Here is a 22,776-nt window from a genome sequence, read left to right as displayed (position 1 = left end):
TTAGAGACAGGCTGTTACTTGACAAAGACTGCTGAGGAAACAGCCCAACCTTTGGGCCCAAGGATTCTGCCTGCTGTACTGCTGTTGACCAACAAAGCAATATTGTTGTTTTTGTTTAAGACAGGGGTAGGAAAAATATAGCCTGCCAGGCCATTCTATCCAGCCTGTGGGGCCCCTAAAAAATTTAGAAAATTAATATTTATCTGCCCTTGGCTTCCTGTCATGTGGCCCTCGATGGCTTGCCAAAACTCAGTAAGCGCCCTCCTGACCAAAATAATTGCCCACACCTGGTTTAACAAGAGCTGCCTGCTCTGCTGTATGTGACTTTGGGTTCACTTCATCCCCTTAAAGAGGGCAAGTCCCTCCACAGCAGCTAAGCCAGAAGGTCAGTGGAGGAGGCCACAGAAGTGTCAGCAACTAAACAGCCAGTTCTCAGAGTCCAAGGAGCCAGGGGCTTAACTTCTCTAGAATCCTTCCCTGGGATGAGCTGGGAGCCTCAGACAAGTGTTCCTCTGATGAACCCATGATGCCATGCTTCACCTCACTGAGTTTGGATGATTAAGCGTGTACTGTAGTAGATCTGGTTGATGTGGAACAAGGAATACCTGTGAATACCTGTCACAAGATCTTTAATAGAATTTAACAGAGTTTAATAGAATATTATTCTGTTACATAATGTGGAGGAACCAAATAGAAATGAGTTTGACAATTGTACTAACATATTTAAAAGTGTTTCTGTTCAGAAGGGTATAAAGAGATCAAAGAAATTTGCTCACATTTGAAGAAAGGTTTCTTTAAAACCTATACAACTCAGTGACAGGAACCAGAGGACAGAGATAGCAAAATTGGGTCTATGCCAGTCAATTAAAGGCTAGTTAGCAATTCTTCTCTGACATAAACCAAACTGTCAGAGCAACAGTTTTCATTATCCAATTAAAAAAACCCCAGTCATAAATTAGACACGTCCAAGCTTGACTAAGAAACTCTGGGACCAAAAATCAACATTTTGAATTGGTATGATTACATCTCTCATGAAGCAGAGATGTGTTTATTGGAGAATTAGCAAAGTGTTTATCTTATATTATGCTCCATCAAAATAAGGTTTATATATTAAGGTGAATAATCTCATCTTGATGCACAGGGCTTTATTCATGCAATAACAATCAACATGAATGGGACTAATGCCCGTTATTTCCCATGAATTGCTAATAAATGTGGTAATATCAGATCACGTTAAAAAAGGAATAAAATACCTGGGTTGGATTTTAAGCTACATCTCAAATCCAAGCATGAACAACAAGAGAGGAGATACACATTCAAATCTTTGAAAACCTGTAGGCTCCTGAATATAGATTCAGGGGACTAGGTAGACAGCTAATACACCATAGTCTTCCTCTAGATGAATACATGAAAAGCGTGACAGGTGCTGACAATTTTGAGGAAATTCAGAAAGGAGTAAAATAAAGGGTGAAGTAGAATAGCTCATGAGAACCAAGAAATGGATAAACCAATTTTCAAAAGTATTTCAAGAGCACAAACACCAATCTGACCGGAATTTCTAAAATGACACAAGGGATCCAACTAGCAGCAAAATAGGAAAATTAAGCAATGGAATGGGCAAGAAGAATTTCAGTAATGGCCATTAGCACATAGAGAAGAGAGGGGCAAATGAATCATATCTTCAACTATGTAATAGGATTCTCCCCTTTAATTTTAAGGTTTTATTCTTGACAGCAGATCAGGACAGAAAGAGACGGCGTAAAAGCAGTCTCAGGTCCAAAAATGTTTTAAAATGGAGAGCAGGTGCTCAGCAGCTTTCCTGGTGGGATACAAAAGAGGGAAAAATACATCCATTTAAAATACATAAGATGGCTAAGACAAAATATGAATCTCACCCAAAATTTAGACATTGTTGATCAAATGCCCCATAAAGATGCAGAAACAATACAAAACAACTTATGATTTACACTAGAATGTATTAAGACCCCAATTCAGGAAAGCAAATGAGAATGTGATAAACTTTAAGAACATTCTGAAATCTCAAGCACATTCTTAAAGTTAAGCACATGATGGAGCCTTGGCACAGGTTACCACCTGTATAAGACCAGACATCTGTGGATTGTTGTGATGCCATAAAGTTAGGGTGTTTTTAGAGCAGTCACAGGTGAAGGCTCCATGTCATTTCAGACCTGCTTGGCTGTGAATTGACACTAGACAGCTGGTGGACAGGGAGCCAGAATGCTATTCCTCACCTGTGGCGAGAGAGCAGGGGGGTGACATATAGCTTGGAGGCTGAGAAAGCAACATGGAACTCAGCCAGAGCAGAAGGTGGGTGGGAGGGAGGGAGGGAGGGAGGGGAGAAATCTTGAAAAACTGTTTGAAGTGAGGAGTAAAATGGGGGATAAAAAGAAAGGAGTGGGGAAAAAAATTAAAAAATGAAGGAGCTAAAATCCTACATATGTCTCAGTGAATGGAGATTGGGTGGGGGTGGAGGCTGGCGGGGAGGAGGGAGCAGTCCTGACCCAGGTTCTGAGCCACAAGGGCCAGGCAAATCATGCTTTCCCCAGCTTCCACAGCGGTTAAGCCATTCTCAGCATGAAGTAGCTGGGGCTCAGCAAGAGCATAGAGCTCTGGCAAAGCAGCCTCCCTGGGGCTCTGTGCTCTGGCTTAAACTGACACAGCTACTCCGCACTGGGAGCAGGGCCACCCAGCTCTCAGCACAGAGCAATGGGGGGCTCAGTGAAAGCATAGAGCCCTGGGAGAAGCACGCTTCCCCAGGGTTTTCTGATCTTGCTGAAATTGAGCTTTATATAGGGGGACGATGCAGCTAGGGGAAGCAGGCTCTCTCAGCCCCATGGTCTCTCTGCAAGTAAGCTCAAAGCAGCTGTTCTCAGCTGCTGGGGTGGCAGGGAACACAACCAATAAAGTTATGAAGGGTAGAAAGAACTACAGTGTTTGGGAGCCTGGGATGCTGGAGGAATTAAAGCGCGTTGCCTCCCCCAACAATTCAAACAATACTCTGGAATAGCATGGGTAAAACATTTCGAAGATAAACCTCCTTTTGAGCAGCTTATCTTTAAAATATTTAAAGAGTACCTAGAGTGGTTTAAAACCATTAACTAATGACTGCTCTTGTTTTAGGTGCCTTTATGCAGGTTTTAAGGTAACCTGTGCCAACACCCATGTTGAAGTACTTATTGTTTGTCAGAATAGAAAGGGTTTTAAGCACATATAAATGAGCTTTCCTGAAGCAAGGCCTTAGCTTTTACATTTCAGACAAGGATAGACAATACAGTACACAGAGTCAAGCAAAACCTTGGTCTGGAAGCAATCTCAGATGGTGCTAGGACTCCAGAATTCAACTAAATTCCCTGTGCCAATAGGTATAGCTTAATAAGAAAGCCTGGACTGGGGTGTACCCTAGTCTTAGGTGTGCAGCCCCTGATGCTTTGTGACATGACGTGTTCAGCTACACAGCTATTCTTTTTTACTTATAAATTTAAAAGTCAACCTGGGATCATAAAATATTGTATCTCATTAGGAAAGCAAGCCTGAAACCAGTTTGATTGAACTTGTGAATACTGTGACAATTCTTTGCTTTGTTTTCAAGAGACTGAAGTACAGGTTTATGCCAAAAAAGATTAACCTTTACATACAAAAGAAATCAGTAGGGTATGTCCAAGACTGCATTTATAAATAGGGGATGCTGCCAATTTCTGGGGCAATGGATGAAGGAAACAAATGACGGTTCAAGAAAAAATAATAGGGGAAATTCATTTATGAATATTGCACCTCCATTAGGTTGTTTTGCTATAGAATACATGGCATGACATGCTGAATATTGCTGCAAATTTATGAAAAAAGAAGTCAAATGCCCCTTTAGTTAAAAGTCCATAGCTTATTGATAAAAAAGCATATTTTTGTTCCTAAACCACTAACTACATCATTTCCAATAGAGACTAAAATAATGAAGGACAATAACATCTCATACAATGTACCTAGCAAAAAAATACATATCTGAGAAAATAATTTTGAAAATATTTTTTTATTAATTTTTAAATGTAATACACAAATCAAATGTGCATGTGTATTTAGATATCAACTATATATAAACTATGAACTATGTACATGTCTGTTACAATAAGTAAGAAAGAGAAAAAGAAAAATAGAAACAGTAAGGAGAAGGGATAGAAGGAAAAAAGTATACAAGGAATCATTTTTTAATTACCAAAATAATCTGACTACTCTTTCCAAATTAAAGTAAGCTTTTCCCAGCAGTTAAGACTGATAAACACGATTCTCTCCACAAATTCCAGCTGTGCCATCTCGTTGTACCAGCTTTTGACCTTTGGAGATGCCCTACTCTTCCAGTGCAGTAATATAATTATAAGGCCATTAATAAGGCCTGCTGTTTAAGAGTTTAGAAAATAACTTTTACATATGCCCAGAATAGGAAAAAAATACAGTAGTTTAAATGAGAAAAAGAAAGCCCAATTTTTTTCCTGTTTTCCTTCAAGTAAACAGGCATCTGTCTGTCCTGCAAGACAACTGATTTGTGCAGTGAGGCATCAGCTCACTAAACACTTGTGAGTTTCTTGAGTGACAGTCCCTTCCACACTTATTACATGCAACATTCATATCCAAGTCATGCATGTAGCATGGGGTTCTTCCTCAAGTTTCTTCTTTCTTCTAAATGTTGGTTTCTTCTTTCCTCGAAAACTTTCATTCCGTGCTTAATAAACTGTTTCTAAGGGTCTTATTCCTCAGCAGCGATCTTCTCCCAATTATTTGGCTCAAGGTTCATTGCCTTCATATCTCTCTTGCAAACATCTTTGAAATGGAGAGCAGGATGCCCACCTGGTCATCTTGTAATGAGTTCTCATAGTTTCATAGTTGGTAGGGTCAGAAGAGACCTGAGCAGATCATCAAGTCTGACCCACTGCCATGCAAGAGATCCTTAGGTAAACAGTCACTGGGTATCCTTGGAGATCCTTGGGTATATAGCCACTGTCCATTCTCCACATATGACCAAGCCATTGAAGTCGATGCTGACTGAAGTCAAGAAGCAAATGGATGCCTGGAATGCTGGCACATTCTAAGACCTCAGCGTAGTCAACTTTGTCTCACCAGGAAATTCCTAGAATGAAGCAAAGGCAATGTAAGTGAAAACTGTAAATGTGTTTTACTTGAGTAAAGTATGTGGTCCAAGATTCGCTGGCGTACAAAAGTGTTGATGATGCATGCATGACATACTTTGACCTTGGTCTTAACAGTCAGTTTGTTGCTGTTCCACATCTATTTACTCACCATGCTTATGATACCTGATACTTGGCCAATATAGGTATTCAGTCCAGCCTCAAGTAACAAGATGTTGATAACAACGGAGCCGAAGCATGTAAAATTACTTACAACATCCAATACATTTTCACTTATTGTGATTGCAGGTGGTGAATCAATGTTCTGATCCATAACATTGCCTTCTTGATGCTGACTGCAAGACCAAACTCTTGGCAGGCATGAGTGAAGCGACTGGTGAGGCTTTGAAGGTTGCTTTCTGTATCATCACCAGCTAACACCAGCTCCAGGTTCAAAACAGGGTTAGAGCAAGGATATAACCCTGTTTGATTCTGCTTCAAATCTCAAAAACCTCAGACGTTGATCCATCATAGCTTAATGTTCCCTTTATTCCATCATGGAAAGAGCAGATTATGCTGAGGAGATCCAGCGGACAGCCAATCTTTTCCAATACTTTGAAGCAGCCTTTTCTGTTGACAAAGTCGAGGGCCTTAATCAGATCGATGAAGGTGATATAGAGGGGGCGCTCCTTTGTTCCCTACATTTTGTTCCCTTTGTTCCTACTACTTTTCTTCTTATGCCACAGATTTAATCCTTATTTCATTCTGCAAGTCAATTTTTAATACTTTCAAATAGTGGCAAGATTTTCAAAAAATCTTGATAATCTTGTTGATATTTAACAAGTCATTTGTCATCTGAATGTGCAAATAAAAACATCGCAAATGGGTCTCTCTGTGACAGATGAAAATAAACGATCAGATCTGTAGGTGTCTAGACATACATCAGGCCATGGGTAAATTCAGACGTTGCCTGCTCGCTTCATCTTGTACAAGTATACAGTAACCCAGGAAATCCTTTCCAATTTACCTGCTATAATATATTCATTTCATTTGAATCTAATATCTTGTCCATTAATCTAAGGAAGTAGGGTCTGAATCAAACTGCTAACTAGTTGGGTAACTGTGCACAAAGAACTGTCATCAATGGTTCAACATCTAACTTGGAAGAAGTATAAACTGGGGTTCTCCAGGAGACTGTGAGGGGTCCAGTACTATTCAATATCTTCAGTAATGACTTGGGGAACAGAATTGACTGTACATATCTTAATTTTGCAGATTACATCAAGCTGGGTGGGGTAGCAGGCACTATAGAAGGCAGATGCAGGTTTCAAAATGACCTTGATACATTACAAAAATGGTCCAAAATAAATCAAATGAAATTCAATAAGAGTAAGTGCAAAATATTACACTTAGGACAGAACAATATATGTACATATACAAAATGGGCAATGAATGGTTGGGCTGCAGCAATACAGAAAATGACCATGGATGTAAGGAGAGGAGGAGGAGGAAGGATATAGTGAACTGTAAACTGAGTCACCAGTGTAATATAGTGGCAAAAGAAAAGATAACAGCTTACTAAAATGTATTAGCAGGAGTGTAGCATTCAAGACATGGGAAGGGATTCTTCTACTCCATTCAACTCTGGTGAGGCCTCACCTAAAGTACTGTGTTCAGTACAGGCACCAAACTTAAAAAAAGACACGGACAAACTGGAAAGAGTCTAGAGAAGAACAATAAAAATTATCTGAGGTCTAGTAAACATTGATGTATGAGAAAAGGTTAGAAAAACGAGGAAGTTTTAGTCTAGAAAAGTCTTGAGACTGAAGGGGGGCATGCCTGATAACAGCCTTCAAATAAATATAATAAAAAAGTGGCAATCATTTGTTCTCTGTATCCGATGGGGATGTAATGGGCCTACACTGAAACATGGGAGATTTTGGTTAGATATTAGGAAGAACTTTCCAACTCAGCACTGGAACACATTACTGAAAGAAGCTGTAGAATCCCTGTCACTCTACCTTTTTAAAGGCAAGTTAGACAAACATTTTTCTGGAATGATTTTGAGTGGGACATTCCTGCCTTCAGCAGTGGATTAAATCCAGTGGTTTGCAATTAGTGTATTTCCCCAATCAAAAATGATTTTGAAGTAAAGAGGCCCTCCCGCAAATTATTAGATTCCATACATGGAAAAATTAGAAAGTTTTAAATTCCGCCCCCCGCTCCAGGGGGAAAGTAGCAGCAGGAGGGCAAGTGGTAGGGGATAGGCAGTGGGGAGACAGGCAGTGGGGGGGAACAAGTGGCCTGACCCTCCCTTGACTCCTCAACACTTGTCCCCCCTGCTGCCTTGTCCCCTAGTGGTGCCTCTGCTCCCACTGCAGCCTCTGCCATCTGCAATTTCTATCCACCCTGCCCAGCACTATCTGCCCTACCTGCCCTGGTGCAGGAAGGTGGAGCAAGGCAGCAAGACTCATTGCTGCTGCCACTGCCAGGAGTCCCCACCAGCCACACTGCCATGGATTAATGCCATACTGTCAGCACCATAGGGAGTAACAGACTGGCGGGGTGGAGTTCAAACTGCACTACCGTCACCTCCTCCCGCCACCAGCCGCTTGTGCACCAGGCTGCAGCTCTACCCCAGAGGGGAGGTGGGGTAGGGGCAGTGTGGGCGGCCTGAGGGAAGCAGCAATAGCGGCTTCCCCCCCAGTTCATTACTCTTGGAGCTGCTGGCAGCGCAGTGTTACTCCATGGTGGTACAGCTGGTCTGGGGGCTCTGGTGGCAGTGGCAGCAACAGCAGCAGCAACAACAAGTCTCACTGCCCCGCTCTGCCCTCCCATGCCAGGTCCCACCCAATGGGCCGCAGTGCCAGTCCAGCCAGGCTGCAGTCCCGTGCCCTGCTGTGGGTGCACCAATCCAAGGGGGCAAATGTCTCCTCATGCCCCCCACCCCAGCACATTGCCTATGGTAGGGTACCCCCTGTAACCCACATCCTGCCATTGCCCTGCACATCCCCACCTTCCCCACACACGGTGGGGCAGGACCTGGGAGCAGAGGGGCAGCAGGTTAGGAGTGAGGGGCACTGGCAGGGCTGGGCTGGCTGTGGCTTGATAGCAAGGGGCACAGAGATAATCAGGGCTGCTTAGCAACACCAAGCTGGGGGGGGAGGGAGGCAGCCACAGCTGGACCCACTTTCTGGTGAGCAAAGGGGGCGGGGGGGGGGCTCTGATTTTCTCATGATATAAAACCCAAAATCAAATGCCAAAATTTATAGGTATTTATAATTTGTTTCATTATAAAGATTGAGTCACTGGTAGGCTTCCAAATCGCTTTAAAATTGTAAATAGATCAATAAAACATTGTGTTCAACTGATAACTGTGTATATAGTGGCATTTCAGTTTAATTGCATAAAAACGCAGATTTTGAGGTTTTTAATCAGGGAATTTTTGAAATTTTTATCAGAGAATTTTGGATTTGTAAACAGAAAAAAAAAGGATCCCTGCTCATCACACTAGTTATCATTTACTATTTAGGGCTAAACAGAATGCATACTGGATCCCTCCAGTGGATACTATATAGTATATAGTATCCACTGGAGGGAGCTCTCCAGAAGGTGATATTACAACTTCAAAATAAGATGCTACAATCAAAAGGGTTAGTAAGAGATACTGCATCTTACCACTTTTCTTAATGCACCTCTGCTTCAACAAACCTGAAGGTAATTTTATTATTCTTTTTGCAATAAAATACTATCCAAAGTCATGATACAGAAGTATACTTTAATCACACTAACAGAATTAATTACCTTTGCTTCTTCCAAAGCTGGTATGCGCAAAGTCGACAACAAAAGAAGTGAGCACAGCCATGTCAGGATTGACATTTGGAATTGGGCCACAGAAAATGAAATAAATATATGCAGCAAAATCAGCGCCAAGCCCTTGATTCCTAATAGAAACCAGCAGGCTATCATTCCATAAGTCATGAGACACCAGGGTTTGTACTGTAAATAAAGGAGACAAAGTTGTTTTAAAAACTTCTGTTTCTATTATTTTAAGTTTATCACCCCAAACATGATATTTATCTAAAACAGCCTGTTTTTTGGCAATGGCAAATATAAATATTCACAAAAAGCCAACTAGAGAAGACTGTTTATTTTATAACAAAGAGCTGTTACAACACATGTAACTCTTAAAGACATCACAAGGGCTGCCTTATGATCTCAGCATCAAGAGCAGCACACACAGGTTCTGTGGATTCTCATGTCTGAATCCAATGGTGACAATCTAGCTCATCATTTTCTCAAGTGACTGAATGCAATGCCCATGTGGTTTCGTTTGTGAGGGCCTCTCAGAAGAGACTTGCATTACTATTTGTTCTTGATAGACATAAAGAACACCCAGGAGTTTATAACTGAATATGGGGATCGATGCAGTGTCCTTGCCCAACTTTTCTCTCCTAGATGTGAAGTGTGTGATATGCATTGAGCTGTAGAGCTGCCACCAATTACTATAGATGATATAGTCCCTTCATACACACTATCACTTGCTACTATCAAAAAAACTCAGAGACCTCAATACAGCTAATCAGAGCTGTTTTGTGCATCCAACAGAGTGTTTGGCTATGAAAAAATAAATGCTTTCACACCCAACAAGGAGAAAGACCTGCTGACAAATTAAACCATGAAACCAAATTAGGATCACTTCAAGCACCTGATTCATAATTTCAAAACTTTTTCTTCCAAAGAAAACCAGATGGAAGGAGAAAGGTTTGCTTAAAGCTTTACATGTTGCTTTCTCCAAGTTTTTCCTTAACAGACAGAATTTGCAGACTCTTCCAAAGGAGACAGGAGGTGACCTATAACCAGTACAAACCTACCTTCAGGAATAAATGAAGACCAGACAGGACAAAGGACTTGACTGTGCTGTGTCTTATCTATAGAGCTGTGTTTCTAAATAGTTAGACACATACGCATAAATATTTGTGTAGATAAAAATGAGGAGGGTATTCACAATAAAACACTATATATCTGTATTAAAGTCATGATTTTAAACACGATGCAGCCAAGAAATATATCCATTTAGCAGACCAAGACATTTTGAATTATCAACTTTTTATTTCATTAGCTAAAGCTTAAGCAGATTTGAAGGTTCCAACAAAATTTGTATATGCATCTCCACAATGCAGCTTGTATGGCTGCATATTTGAAGTCATCTATATAGCACAAATGCTTTGACTGTAAGCTCTTCAATATAGTTCATAGTTATCTCTACGTTCACCTCTTAACACAATAGGATACAGATCCTTTTACTATAATGCATGACATATAAAATATATTAAATAATAGATACCAATTACAACAATTATAAGAAAGCCCTTCTTGTTCATATTGCCCTTAAAAGTTGTGAAAAAATATTCATAATTATAATAAAATATATAAACAATATAAAAGAAATGTCCTTTCTTTTAAAATTTAAAGTTTAAAAGTCTACAAGTTGACACAAGTTGCATGAACTTGTCTTTGGTCCCCCACAAGGATGCAAGAGTTTCTAAGGTATGCACGGTAAGCATCCAGACTGAGAACATTATCCTAGAAGGTTCAATGTCTATCCAGAGTTCTTTGAAGCTCTTGAAGCTGCCTGTCTCCCCTTTCTTTGAGCAGTATTAGATGATGAAGACAGTATCCACAAGATGCTAAGAAGAAACCACTAAAATTATTCCAGCTGTGAAAAGAAGCCTCTTGCTGCTTTCTGCATAATTTAAAATGACTTGAAATCATATGCAAACAGTGTGCAAACAGTTGTATCATTACTCATAATACTGTGCTCGAAAAAGAGAGTCATACTGCTAATCACTTTGACACAACAGTAGCAGAAATCCATGAAATTCATGAAATCCAGTACAATTCATGAAACTGTAACACCAGGCTGCCCAGCAAGGCAGCAGTGGCAATGCAGAGGAGCTGTAGGGCAGCCAAGGCACGGGCTCTGGGCAGCTGCAGCAAGAACAGCCCAGCAGCGAAGAGGAAGCAGCTGCTTTTCCCCCCACACAGAGCAGCAGCTTCTGCCTGGGCATGGGCAAGTGAGTCCGGAGCAGGTGTGGAGCAAGCCAGTCAGGGCTGTGTGCATGGGTTCTGGCTGGTCCAGAGCTGGTCTGCTGTGCTGGGTCAAGTCCGCAGTGGGCATGGGATGGGGCCAGGGTCACGGTTGTGTGCACAGGTCCCTGCCAGTAACCGCAGGGCTGGAGCCAGCTACAGCAGCCACCGGAAGGAGTCACCAATGCTTAAGCTACCTAGAAAGGCAGTTCAGCTGCAGAGCCACCTCAGCCACACTGCATGCCACAGGCCAGATGGCATCTGGCCAGGTGGGACTGAGGGACCCGGTTAGTGTGCTCCAGCCAAGTTGAATCCAGAGCAGGCATAGGCCAGGGCTGGGCCTGTACATTGTTGGTGGTGGTGGGGTGCAGACCCAGAGCATGCAGGATCTGGGCTGTTTTGGGTGGGGGACAAAGGGGTGCTGACTGGCTTGAGGCAGCTCTCCAGAACTGCCTATGTGGCCTGTGGACCCAAATAATTGCCTACCCCTACTCTAAATGCTGGCTCATGACTCTTTAACCCAAATACCGATATATAGTTTTCTAACATGAAGTTTGTGTAACTGTTTTCCCATGTTTTTAATACATGCCTTCCTCCACAATGTTGTGCCTATCCCTATGTCAGAACATCAAAGTTAATAAAACATCTGACAAAGAAGTCCTTATAATCCATGAAGGCAGAACCCATAGCTAAGCCATCCCCAACAGCCACATGATACCTTACTCTGGTTTAAAATCCCAGAAGTCCCTATCTTAGAGCAGCTGTCCAGAGTTACTAATATGAAAAGTGTAGTCTGCAGCTGCTCTAAGTAGGTTAAAATTATCAAGGGCATTGTATTTCAAATGCTTCAAAGCAGAAACCAATCACCAACAAGAAGCAAGGAGATACCTTCCCAGGAACTATTTTTTATATAATTAAGTATACCATTACTACTGTGCAGTAGCACTGCATCACAGTTAGTGCCAAACAATGCTACTGTACGGTAGCACTGAACGACTGTACAGTAGCATCTCATGTAGACACGCCCATTGATTAATTATGTTCCTCTTCTTTTTCTTTCATCCGCATTACCCATGCTTCTAACTTTATTTTAAATTTGTAAAAGATCTGAGAACAGATCTAACTAGAAAAAAAGTCATAAAAAGGGGATGCAAGCTCACAGATGGCATCATAGTTTCATGGCACAATCTGTGCAAGGGCAGCCTTGTTTTCCCACACGTTCCCAACACATTCTATGAATCGTAACGGCTGGCAGTCACTTCTCCAGTCCAACTCAGCCAATCTACTTAGGGACTCAAAAGGGCCTTACAAAAACCTCTCAACTGGAACTGCTAAAATACCTGATGCTAAATATTCCACACTGCCACTAAAAGCAAGTATGTTTGACATGATTTAAAAAAGGTGGCTGTGAAATAAATTGGGAAGTTAGCATTAAAACAGCTTAATTTAAAAAGATGTTAAAAAAACTCACAGCATTCAGGCTATTACGTTATTCTTTTCTGAGGTACAAAATGCTTAGAGTCAACTTCAGGCTCAACATTCCATATTGCATTTTTAATTAATGCTAAGGAACTATAAGTCAGGCCTCTCTATAAACCAAAAATATGATTTATCGCAGAGTACCTGTGTTAATATTAGCTTGGGTAGCAATAGAGCTACCTATTAATAAAGTTGCCTAACACTTCAAATGGCTTCTAATTTTGTGAAGCTAGCTATCTGGGCCCAAATTTTGTATTCCAGTGTTTGCCTCTGGTTGCATTTTTCTGGAAAATTACAACCCAAGCTGTTCCTAATGTGGTTTTTCTGTTTAAGAAATGTAGCAACCTATTCTTTGAACCACTCTAGAACCACCAGTAAAATTTGGCCAGTAATTTACTTTTGGTGAAGGAAGTATTATACCCTTTGCCATGACTCTGTAAATCCACCCAAATGTAGCCAAATTATAACACATTTACTCACGTACCACACACACCTTTCCCCCAAGAAGTAGCCATTCAAAATGAGGAAGCGTTTCTTAAACAAGGAAGATGATTTTAATACCAGAATGGAGGCAGGGGGGCTTTGGAATGGCAGCAGGGGCTGTACTTGGCACCAACTAACCCCTTTTTAAATTAAGCTGAATCCTCTGGCCACACAGAGCAGAGACAAGAGTCCACTCATCAGCATCACTCCACCCTCCTCTGCTGTAGATCTGCAGGTTTAACCTTCTCATAGCCACTGCCAAATTAAGACTTCGGGAAGAATATGAGCGGTGGCTGTGAGGAAGGTAATCTAATAGCTGTTGATTCTGCACCACAGAGGGTTGGAGGGACTGATCGTGACAAAGGCACTCTGCCCCTGCCCAATGCAGCTGGCATATTCATCCTCTGGATACGCCTGTGCCATGGCAGGTCAGGCTCTGGAGATATCTCCTCTGCTTCATTCTGCCATCCCATAATAAGATGTGCATCTTATTCAGGGGGCATCTGGAGTGTGAATAAATGCAGTAAATCTTTTAAAAACTGCAGTTTAACCATGTTCAATTGAGGCTTCTCAAGCTTCTTCAACAGTAAATCCCCTGCAAATTCCACTGCTCACTGAGCTGCTCAGAGCAAGAGCTGAGTAGACCTTTTTGCAGGGCTGGTCTGCTATGATAATTCTGGGTTTGGGTCCAGGCAGCTGAACAGAGAGGCTCTGACCTCGACTCTCAATTACCTGCTCTTGGGCACAAGCCATGTGAAGGGAAAGTCTCCTGATTTATGCAGAGGGCAGGAAAGAGCACAGATTGGGATAAGAACCATTTCCAGGTTAGCAACAGGGACTAGAAGCCAGCATGATGGAAACAAACTCACTGGCTGAAAAATGAGACTGGGTCTGGGCAACACAGGTGGAGAGAAAAAGCGGCTATGACTCGAAATGAATAAACCTCCAAAACAGAGTTTGCATCATGTGCCATAAACAAGGTATCAGTCCACACATTAAACAAAGAACAGAAAATAAGTAAGCTTCATCCATCCTGTGAGCTGAATAAAGTAGAAATCCTTGTAGAAAAAACAGCATTGAATTAAAAAGCATTTCAGAATTAATACTATAAGGTACAAGCAACCTTAATTCAATTATTTGCTAATATATGAATGTTTCCTTTCCCTTTCTGGATCATGTCTTTTTACTATGTGCACATGTGTGTGTATGTACGTCTGTGTGAGCAAGCACGCATGTGTGCATGCATGGGTAAAACTGTTATTTTATCTGAGCACCTGCAGAGGACTCATTAACCTAGAATGCTAGCACACCTCGCATGAATTTCATTAGAGGCAAAAATATGGGAATATTTTTGTATATGCACTCTTCTATATCAGTGGCAGCAACAATCTTTCAATTTGGGGATGATCTTTGCCATGACTAATTGATGGGTCTTGAGGTGACTGAAGAGTCCTATCCTTGAGCAACAGATCTGTCTGCAGAAGTTGCAGGTTTTTCCACAGGATGGAAGCTGTGATTACTCTCTTTTTTCTTCCTCTGCTTCACTCTCTTCTCTGCTTCAAGGACAAGATGCTTTACCTTGAAATGGACTGCAACTTCGTTAAGGCTGCAGTGCTACTGGAGTCAGTTAGCAGCCAGCTCCTCCCAACTCTTGATACTGGCATACGTTTTCTTGAGGCAGGCCTTTAGTGTGTGCTTGTAGCATTTCCTCTGGCCACTGCAAAAACTCATGCCATAATTCATCTGGGAGTAGAGCACTTTATCACTTCTACATCACAGTGTTTTTATTCCATCAAGTTTCAGAGCCATGCAACAAATTGTTTGACACTCACTAGCACTCTGCCCAAGAACCTGTTCCCTGACTTGAATACTAATATCCACAGTTGCTGAACGGACCTAACCCTGGGGCCACAAGGAATGTGTGCCTTTCTCTGCTGATCATGTGATATTGACAGGGAGGGAAAGGAGGATTATACTCAAATCAGGGAGGGAAATCCCAAGAGGCTATTTTCTTGAGTATGCAACAGCCAAGCACAGATTTTGCTGCCTGGCTTCTACTTCTGTACTCAGCCATCACAGCTGGCTCCATTCTCCGTAGCTGCTTAAAAAAGAGCTTTTCTGTCCCCACTCAACTGAAGAGCTCTAGGTCACTCTTGACTGCTTTTGTGAAGCATATGCAATGCTTCGAATCACTGTCATCTTACAAAAAACAAAATCCTTTACCAACCCACCCCAAACCAACCAGTTATTCCTCCACATATTACAAGTAGAGGGCAATCCTTGGAGCCACCTTTCCCAAAAAGTAAGTATAGATGACAATATTCAACATCAAATAAAATCTGCCAGTGCTGCCTTTGGACATCTCCAAAACCATGTCTTCTATGATTATGACATCAAGACACAAACAAAACTTCTCATCCACCAGGCTGTTGTCATTCCTACCCTGTTGTATTGGTATCAAATTTGGTTGACATCAAAAACCCTAGAAAGCTTTGGAATATTACCATCAGCAATGTCTTTGGAAAGTCCCCCATTTCTCCTGGAAGGACAGAAGAATGAATTTCAGTGCCCTGGCTCAAGCAAACACTACCAGCATTGAAGCCATGTCTACACAAACTCCATTGGACAATACGTGTCATAGGGATGCCTGGCAACTGGCTCTCAAAATAGGTCCCTTATCCCCAACTCACTGATGGTCACTACTCTAGAGGTGGAAAAAAGAAGAGATTCAAATACACCTTGAAGGCCAATCTGAAGAAATGCAATATTAAGGTCAAAACCTGGAAGACTCGATCACTGACTCATCCAAAAGGACGCTGTGATGTATAAAAAGGCATTAACCATTTTGAGCAAATTTGCCTCTATGGAGGTGTGAGATAGTGCTTATGCTAAGCAAGGCCTAGCATTAAGAACAATGCACTAAAACTCCCGGAATGCTTCAAGGAGGTTGAGAAGTCAGTGATTGACATTCTGGTAATCACTTTCTGACCCTTAGATAAAAATGCTGACCTTCTGACCCTTGGACAATGATAAAAATAGCAGGCAAGCAGCTTATATTGTTAATGGACAATGATAAAAATAGCAGGCAAGCAGCGTATATTGTTAAAACAGGAAACCGCACGGCTAAACCGCAACGACGAAAAACAACCACATATTATGTCAGCCTTGACATTTTAACCCTGCAAAAACCAGCAAAACATATAGATGAATAATGTATTTAGGTTATAGAAAATTAACATAAGAAATATAAAGGTCATTACGAATTAACATAAGAAGCGTAAAAATTATAATAAAAAGCGTATCACCTGATATTATAATATAGATAAGTTAACTAAATAACCAATAGAAGTAAGAATTAGAAATGCATATGTATAAGTGTTATCATATATAAGTAATAGTAAAGTTATGTTAGATGCCTCACTGCCAACATGGGGACAGTTTTGTATCTTTTGTCTAAAAAAAGCTAAGGGACTCCTTTTAAATGAGCTGTTGACCAGTTCTGAGACTACTGAATCAGGCAGCCACACCCAGCCTCCGGGTTAGAAAGCAAGGGCTTGATTTGGGAACCTCGTGAACCAACAGACCTCCTTTAGTTCATGGCTTTGTGAAACAATAAAAGTTTTAAATTGAACATCCAGGTCTGAGCCTGTGCTTAATTCAGTCCTTATATAATTTGGCATCGAACTCACACAGGAGGCCGATAGACAAGAGAGAAAAAGGGAAACAGATGTGATCAAACACCACAAGGATCTACCCCTTCCTTCCAGAATTATTTGCCACATCTGCATTTCAGCATGTGAAACTTGGATCCACCTCTTCAGTCCTCTACGGACTTACTGATAACTACATTTAGTGGAAGACTGTCATCCTCATGCCAAGAGACTGCTGGTGACAACGACCAAAAATATTAAAATACTGACATGTTTGCAAAGTAAAATGTTCCAAAAATTTCAAACAAGAAAAGATTAAGGGTAAATGTTTCAACATTTTAAAATGAAATACCTAAATGAAATGTCAAGTAGAACCAAAAATACATTGATTTTTTTTTACCTTAGTATGCTATTATAAGAGTTTGCGAAGTTGAAATGACAAAAGTGAACTACTGAAGCTACACATCTACATATCAGAAAGCAAAATGTTTTTTTTTCAAAATGCTATTGCAGAAAAATATTTTTTTCATCAAAATCAACAATTTTACCCTAAGTCTTCACTTTCAGCTGAATTGCATTTTTCACAAAAATAATTTATAATCAAACTTTTCACGTAGCTCTACTTCCCAATAAAAATGTTAAGCTCCTTTAAGCAATATTTCTTTGTTAATATCTTTAACTGGACCACATATATAGTTAGGAGAAATACTAGTGAATTTTTCAGGTACCAAATACCCTTCCTCAGGTCTGAGAAAGAAACAGATACACTCTCAACAGATGCTATGTATACAAATCAAAAAACCCATGAGCTACCCACCAACACAGGAACCCACAAAAGGATCACTGAAAAATTACAACCTAAACATGGAAAGGATCGCATCTTGAGAAAAATATGCCCAAACCCACAATTCCTGGTTTTCAAAGCACCCCTCAACTTTGCCAAATTAATCATCAGAAGTACACACTTCACTAATCAACAAAACTGAGCAGAAAAAGGCCCTGCCTAAATCATAAATGGAAAGCCAATTAACATTTCTCTACCATCACCACAATCAATACAGTCCACAAATAAAATGCTCAGAATCTATGCAACCTACACATGCCCATCCCAAAATCTGATATCTCATCAATGCACCAAATGTACCTATGGAAAGTGAGTGACTGAAACTAAACCATCACTATGCTGAAGAATGAATTCTCAAAGAAAAATGATAAATGGCAGTGTCACGGGGGCACTTGGGTGCCCCGTGTCTTGGAAGAAATAAGGACAGCTGCTACACTTTAAGGCTGCCCAGGTGCCGGTTGCTGGGGCAACCAGGCACATCATATAACCGGAAGGGGGAGGGGGCGGGCCTTTATAAACAGCCCAGGCCAAAGCCTAGAGGCAGTTCCCTTCTGGCGGCTGCAAGAGTAGGAGATCTGTGGGAGAGCTGGGCAGGCTGAGCGTATGTTTGCAGCCTGACTACCTGGACTGGCTGCTTGATGATATGGACTAGAGAGAGAACTCTAGAAGAGGCCATGACTAAAGAGCCTAGTGAGTGCAAGCTTTGTGTTATAAGCCGGTAGGCTTCTTGTTTGTGTTGCAGCCGCTTGGCTCATGGTTTTGTTATGGTTACACCGGAGGACCGGGTGAGGCTGTAGGGGTGTGAGGAGGCCTCACAGGAGCTCCCCAATAATCTGGGGGTTCCTGGTGCCCAGCAGGGCACAGCTAGCGGTGCCGGGCAGGCACAGCTCTTTGCGCCTGTGGGGCGCGTGTTGAGGGGTGTTGACCCCCGCCCTGTGGGGGGAGATGAGAAAGAAGCCTTTGTAGGGCAAGGGATCGAGACGGTGGTCCTGGGGGCCAGGCATGGCTGCGGCCACCTGAGCCCCAACCGGGTGTAGGACCAGGAGAGAGTCCCAGCGGGCTCCATAGTGCTGGGGACTCTAGTGCCACAGTGGGCACGGTGAGTGAGCTTCATAGAGGAGCTCGGCGTATAGGGGTTGAGACCCCAGCCTGAGAGGGCGTGCAGCGCGGGAAGCGTGAGAGCAAGGCCCCAGAGAGGGGGGGCAACGAGTGCGAGGGGCGTGGCATGGGCCCCAGAGAGGGGGGGCAATGAGTGCGAGGGGCGTGGCATAGGCCCCAGAGGGGGCCAGGTAAGGCTCAGGCCACCTGAGCCTGAGTGGAAGAGTATTGCCAGCAGGCCCGAGATGGCCAGCGAGCCCAGGGGCGCCAGAGAAGGGGCGCCGGGTGCAAGACTAGCCCAGGTGCGCCAGAGAGGGGCGCCGAAGGGCAAGGACTCAAAAATGTCCAGGAACAGCTGCGAGGCTTGAGGCGTGCTGAAGGGGAGGCAGGAGGCATGCATTGCCCATAAGGTTGGGGGTGAGAGCACCCCACTAGGAACGGAGGTAACATCGGCGCGGTGTCAAAGGTGCAAGTAGGCAGCCTCCCATAACTGAACTCATAAGATCAAAGACGTGGCGGGCGAGTCAAGGGTGCTGGATCACCTTAACTGACATGGCAGGGGGCGCTAGGGAGCTTCACGGCCGCTCCCAGGTCCCACTCCGTGACAGGCAGAAACAAATAACTCCAAGTGGGAGAACACTTTTCACAGAATAAGCACCTCATCCTTGACCTCAGAGTCCTTATTCTCAAGGAACATTTATGCAATAACTTCAGAAAATGGGCCTGTGAACAAAAAATTTATAACTTTACTGGGTGCTAAAAACCACGTACTTATCACAACAGGTTTTTTTGGCTCATTTTCATAGAATCATAGAAGTAGGGTCGGAAGGGACTTTGTAGATCTTTAGGTCCGACCCAAAATCCTGTTTATCACATATACCTGGATGATCTTGCCTACTACAGAGCTCCTAACAAGTAGGAACCTACCTAAATCGCAGCAGAAGTGTAGGTCCTTTAATCTTGCTCTTTTCACCACATGCCCAGTTCCTCTTCCACCCCTGGCAGTCCCACTTCCTCCCACCTTGCTGTTAATTGGCCAGGGGGCAAAAACTGTAATTTTACATATGCCACAGTTTTTGACTCCTCCTACTGATTAGTCAAGGGGCCCTGACAGCCCTGCCACTTGCTGCTGAGTACCCAGGAGCCAAAACTGTGGCATATTTTAACCCACAGTTTTTGCCTCCCAGCCAATCAGTGGCAAGAGGTGGGGCCACCCGGGACCCTCTGCCTATCAGGAGCAGGTCACACAGGGTGAAGAGAGGAGAGCAGTGGAAAAAAAAATTAAAGGAACCACTATGCAGTGCACTTCCACCACAATTTAGGTAGGTCCCTATCTATAAGGCATTTCCAAAACAGTTTATCTGATTAACATGTCATTTACAGCTCCTGGTCTTCTGTGGCCAGAAGTGTGTCTAACATAGGTCCTACCATCACTGGTTCTCTGCCAGGGATACTAACACATTAAAAAAAGTGGTGAAATGGTGCCCTGACTTTGAAACGGTTGAGAACCACTGCTGCATATTGCTATAAAGGCAACTATTCCCTCCTCTGACCATATGTAGAGTTCATGGAGCTGCTACATCCCCTGGCCTATCCAAGAGCAATGTCCTGTTAAGAAGTTTGAGACCTGCACATGCACAGTGAGAGAAGGTTCTGCAGGTTTGAGAACCTGTGAACTTTCTACCTCTAAGGAGGGTAGGGTTGCCAACTCTGATTAAAGCAATTCCAGGAGATTTTTTTTTTTTTCCCAACATGACATAATGTCATTAATTGTACTGGGAAGGAAAATCACAATCAGATGACACTGTTATGTTTTAACAATGAATGAACTTCTGTATGAATTACGTGCATACATTATATTAATTTCTTTTCTTAAAATATTCTATTAAAATCTCCCGGACTGCTTTCAGTAGTCACTGGGAGATCAATGCCAATTCCTGTAGACTCACAGCCAATCCAGGAGGGTTGGCAACCCTAAAGGAGGGACTGCCCTAGTTCCATACATTAAGCAGGCGCAGTGAAGACCTGGTAACAGAAATGTTGGCGCCAAAAAGGTGACCACCATCTCCTGAGGCAAAGTGGACAATGAATGATTGGTCTGAAGCGCGAAGAGTGGTAAGTTTGTTTCAATGTGTTGATTGACAGATGCACCAGCTGGGTAAGCGGTTGAGTAACATGTGCCCTAGAGATATGATTGGAGTGTGAATGGGGTGTCATTTTGACGTTTAAAACAGCCTGAGTTCGACTCGGGGGGGAGGGGGTGTCTAAGGGTTCGAGTAAGTGTAACTTGTGTGTATTTGGTTTTGGGTGTGTTCATGTGCGACTCAAGGAGGAGTCTAGTGAGTTTGACACTGCAAAATTAAGGGTGTTTTGTGAATGTGTTTAGTATCTGTAGAGCAACTGGAGTTGTGTGTATCCTGTGTAGAGCAAGGCTCCCTGGTGATCACTTTGGGATTTGACCATAGACCAGGACTGGTGGGCCATTACTCATATGGTAACCTATCACCCATTCCCTTGATAAAAGGAGTTCTCTCTCTTGCTCTCACCCTCTCCATTGTATATAATCTTTGTAATTATTGCTGTTGTTTGTCAATATTAATACATTCTTGTGGTTACAAATTAACTGAGGAGTCTGTTTGTACTAACCATTACAGTTGCCCACCACCTTAAAAATCCTTTTCCTGTACTGAATTCTGAGAGGAGTAATGCCCTCATTTGCTTAATTAAGAGTTCAGTGTTCAACACCTAGACCTTCTAGATCCAATTTGTCAGAACCTTGCATTCTTCAGAACACACTTTACAACAGTAAGTAATAAAAATGGATTGCTTTCCTAATTTCCAACTTTTTTAAAAAAAAAAAGGTGTGCTGCTGTAAAATAGATGCATTCATACCTTCTCCAGGAAGAGTCTGGATATCTGTGATACTGCTAGATGGCCAAACAGAAGCCACAGTATACATCCCTTTCCCCATTCCATCCAGAAACTCCATTCAAAGTCTGTGGGATCCTAGAACATAAAGTGAATTGATGAATATATTTGCACTTAGAAAAAAGGAAAATGACTAAATAAAATACAGAAGTCTATGACATCACATAAAATTATAAGAAAGAAACATTTTAGTAAAGCAACAGGATTTGATTTTTCAGAGATGATAAATGACATCAACTCCAGCTAACTTCAATTTTTATATAAAACAAATGCAATTATTTCTATGGGGTAGTATTTGTAAAACCAAAACTTGGAAACTAATTTAACTTGATAGTAATTCTTTAATCTTCCTACAAAGTCTTTAGAAATTTTAAACTATAAAACTGATATGCACACACAAATCATCTCAGCATGGGGATATTTAGTAGGGCTGTGCGAGATTTCACCGGGTGTTTCATTTCAACATTGTTTCAACTCATTTCAAACTCGAAACAGTGAAAGCAAAATAAAACAAAAGCCTCAAAATGAAACGAAGCCAGTCGAAAAATTTCTAAAGTTTCTAAACATTTCAAGTTTCAAAGCTCCAAAGAGAGAGGGAGGGGGAAGAAATTCTCTGATATTGACTGTGTAGCTGGCCAATGACTGTCATCCTTCCCTGAGGTCCCTTCCAATCCCAGTGCTCTGGGGGAGGGATGGAAAAACAGCATAAAAAGCAGCATTGTTTGAACTGAGCTGCCTCGGGGTCAGTTACTGAGCTGTGTCTTCCAGCAGCTCAGCATCGTCAGACAAAGGCTATCATTCATTTCCTACTTGCTAGCCTGTTCCTAGTAAGTGGGATTCAACACCTTTTGCTTTCTATAACCTTTCATTGTATTATTATATTCATTCATTCCTTTCAATTTATTCCTCCCACAAAAATCCTCTTTTTGGTTTGTTTTTTTTTAGTCTATTTTGATTCTTTTTCCACAGAAATCTGTGCTTTTTCTCAGTGTGCATTCCATTCACTGTGCAGGGAAGTACAGCATATATTGCATATTATAATATAGAATTTATTCAGGAACACGTACTA

At 42.1% G+C, this 22,776-nt stretch overlaps 1 protein-coding gene and 1 long non-coding RNA gene across 2 annotated transcripts in view; both read right to left on the bottom strand.

Moving 5' to 3' along the window:
- HHAT (hedgehog acyltransferase) overlaps positions 1-22,776 on the bottom strand; it is a 268,031-nt gene that overhangs the window by 218,290 nt on the left and 26,965 nt on the right. The window contains exons 4-5 of the mRNA XM_019548569.1: positions 21,672-21,785; positions 8,940-9,134 (exon numbers count right to left, since the gene is read on the bottom strand). Coding sequence (XP_019404114.1) covers positions 8,940-9,134; positions 21,672-21,785 — 309 coding nt within the window. The remainder of the gene's footprint in view (positions 1-8,939; positions 9,135-21,671; positions 21,786-22,776) is intronic.
- On the bottom strand, positions 4,027-6,388 carry LOC109319693. The gene is made up of 2 exons (XR_002103595.1): positions 5,308-6,388; positions 4,027-5,137 (listed from the first exon to the last, which is right to left on the bottom strand). It is a non-coding gene; the product is annotated as an uncharacterized LOC109319693 (long non-coding RNA).

Source organism: Crocodylus porosus, unplaced genomic scaffold (genome assembly GCF_001723895.1).
Source record: "Crocodylus porosus isolate Cpor-Errol unplaced genomic scaffold, CroPor_comp1, whole genome shotgun sequence".
In the NCBI taxonomy this organism is placed as follows: domain Eukaryota; kingdom Metazoa; phylum Chordata; order Crocodylia; family Crocodylidae; genus Crocodylus; species Crocodylus porosus.
Note: the sequence above shows the minus strand (reverse complement) of the source record. Positions and strands in the feature narration are given on the sequence as shown.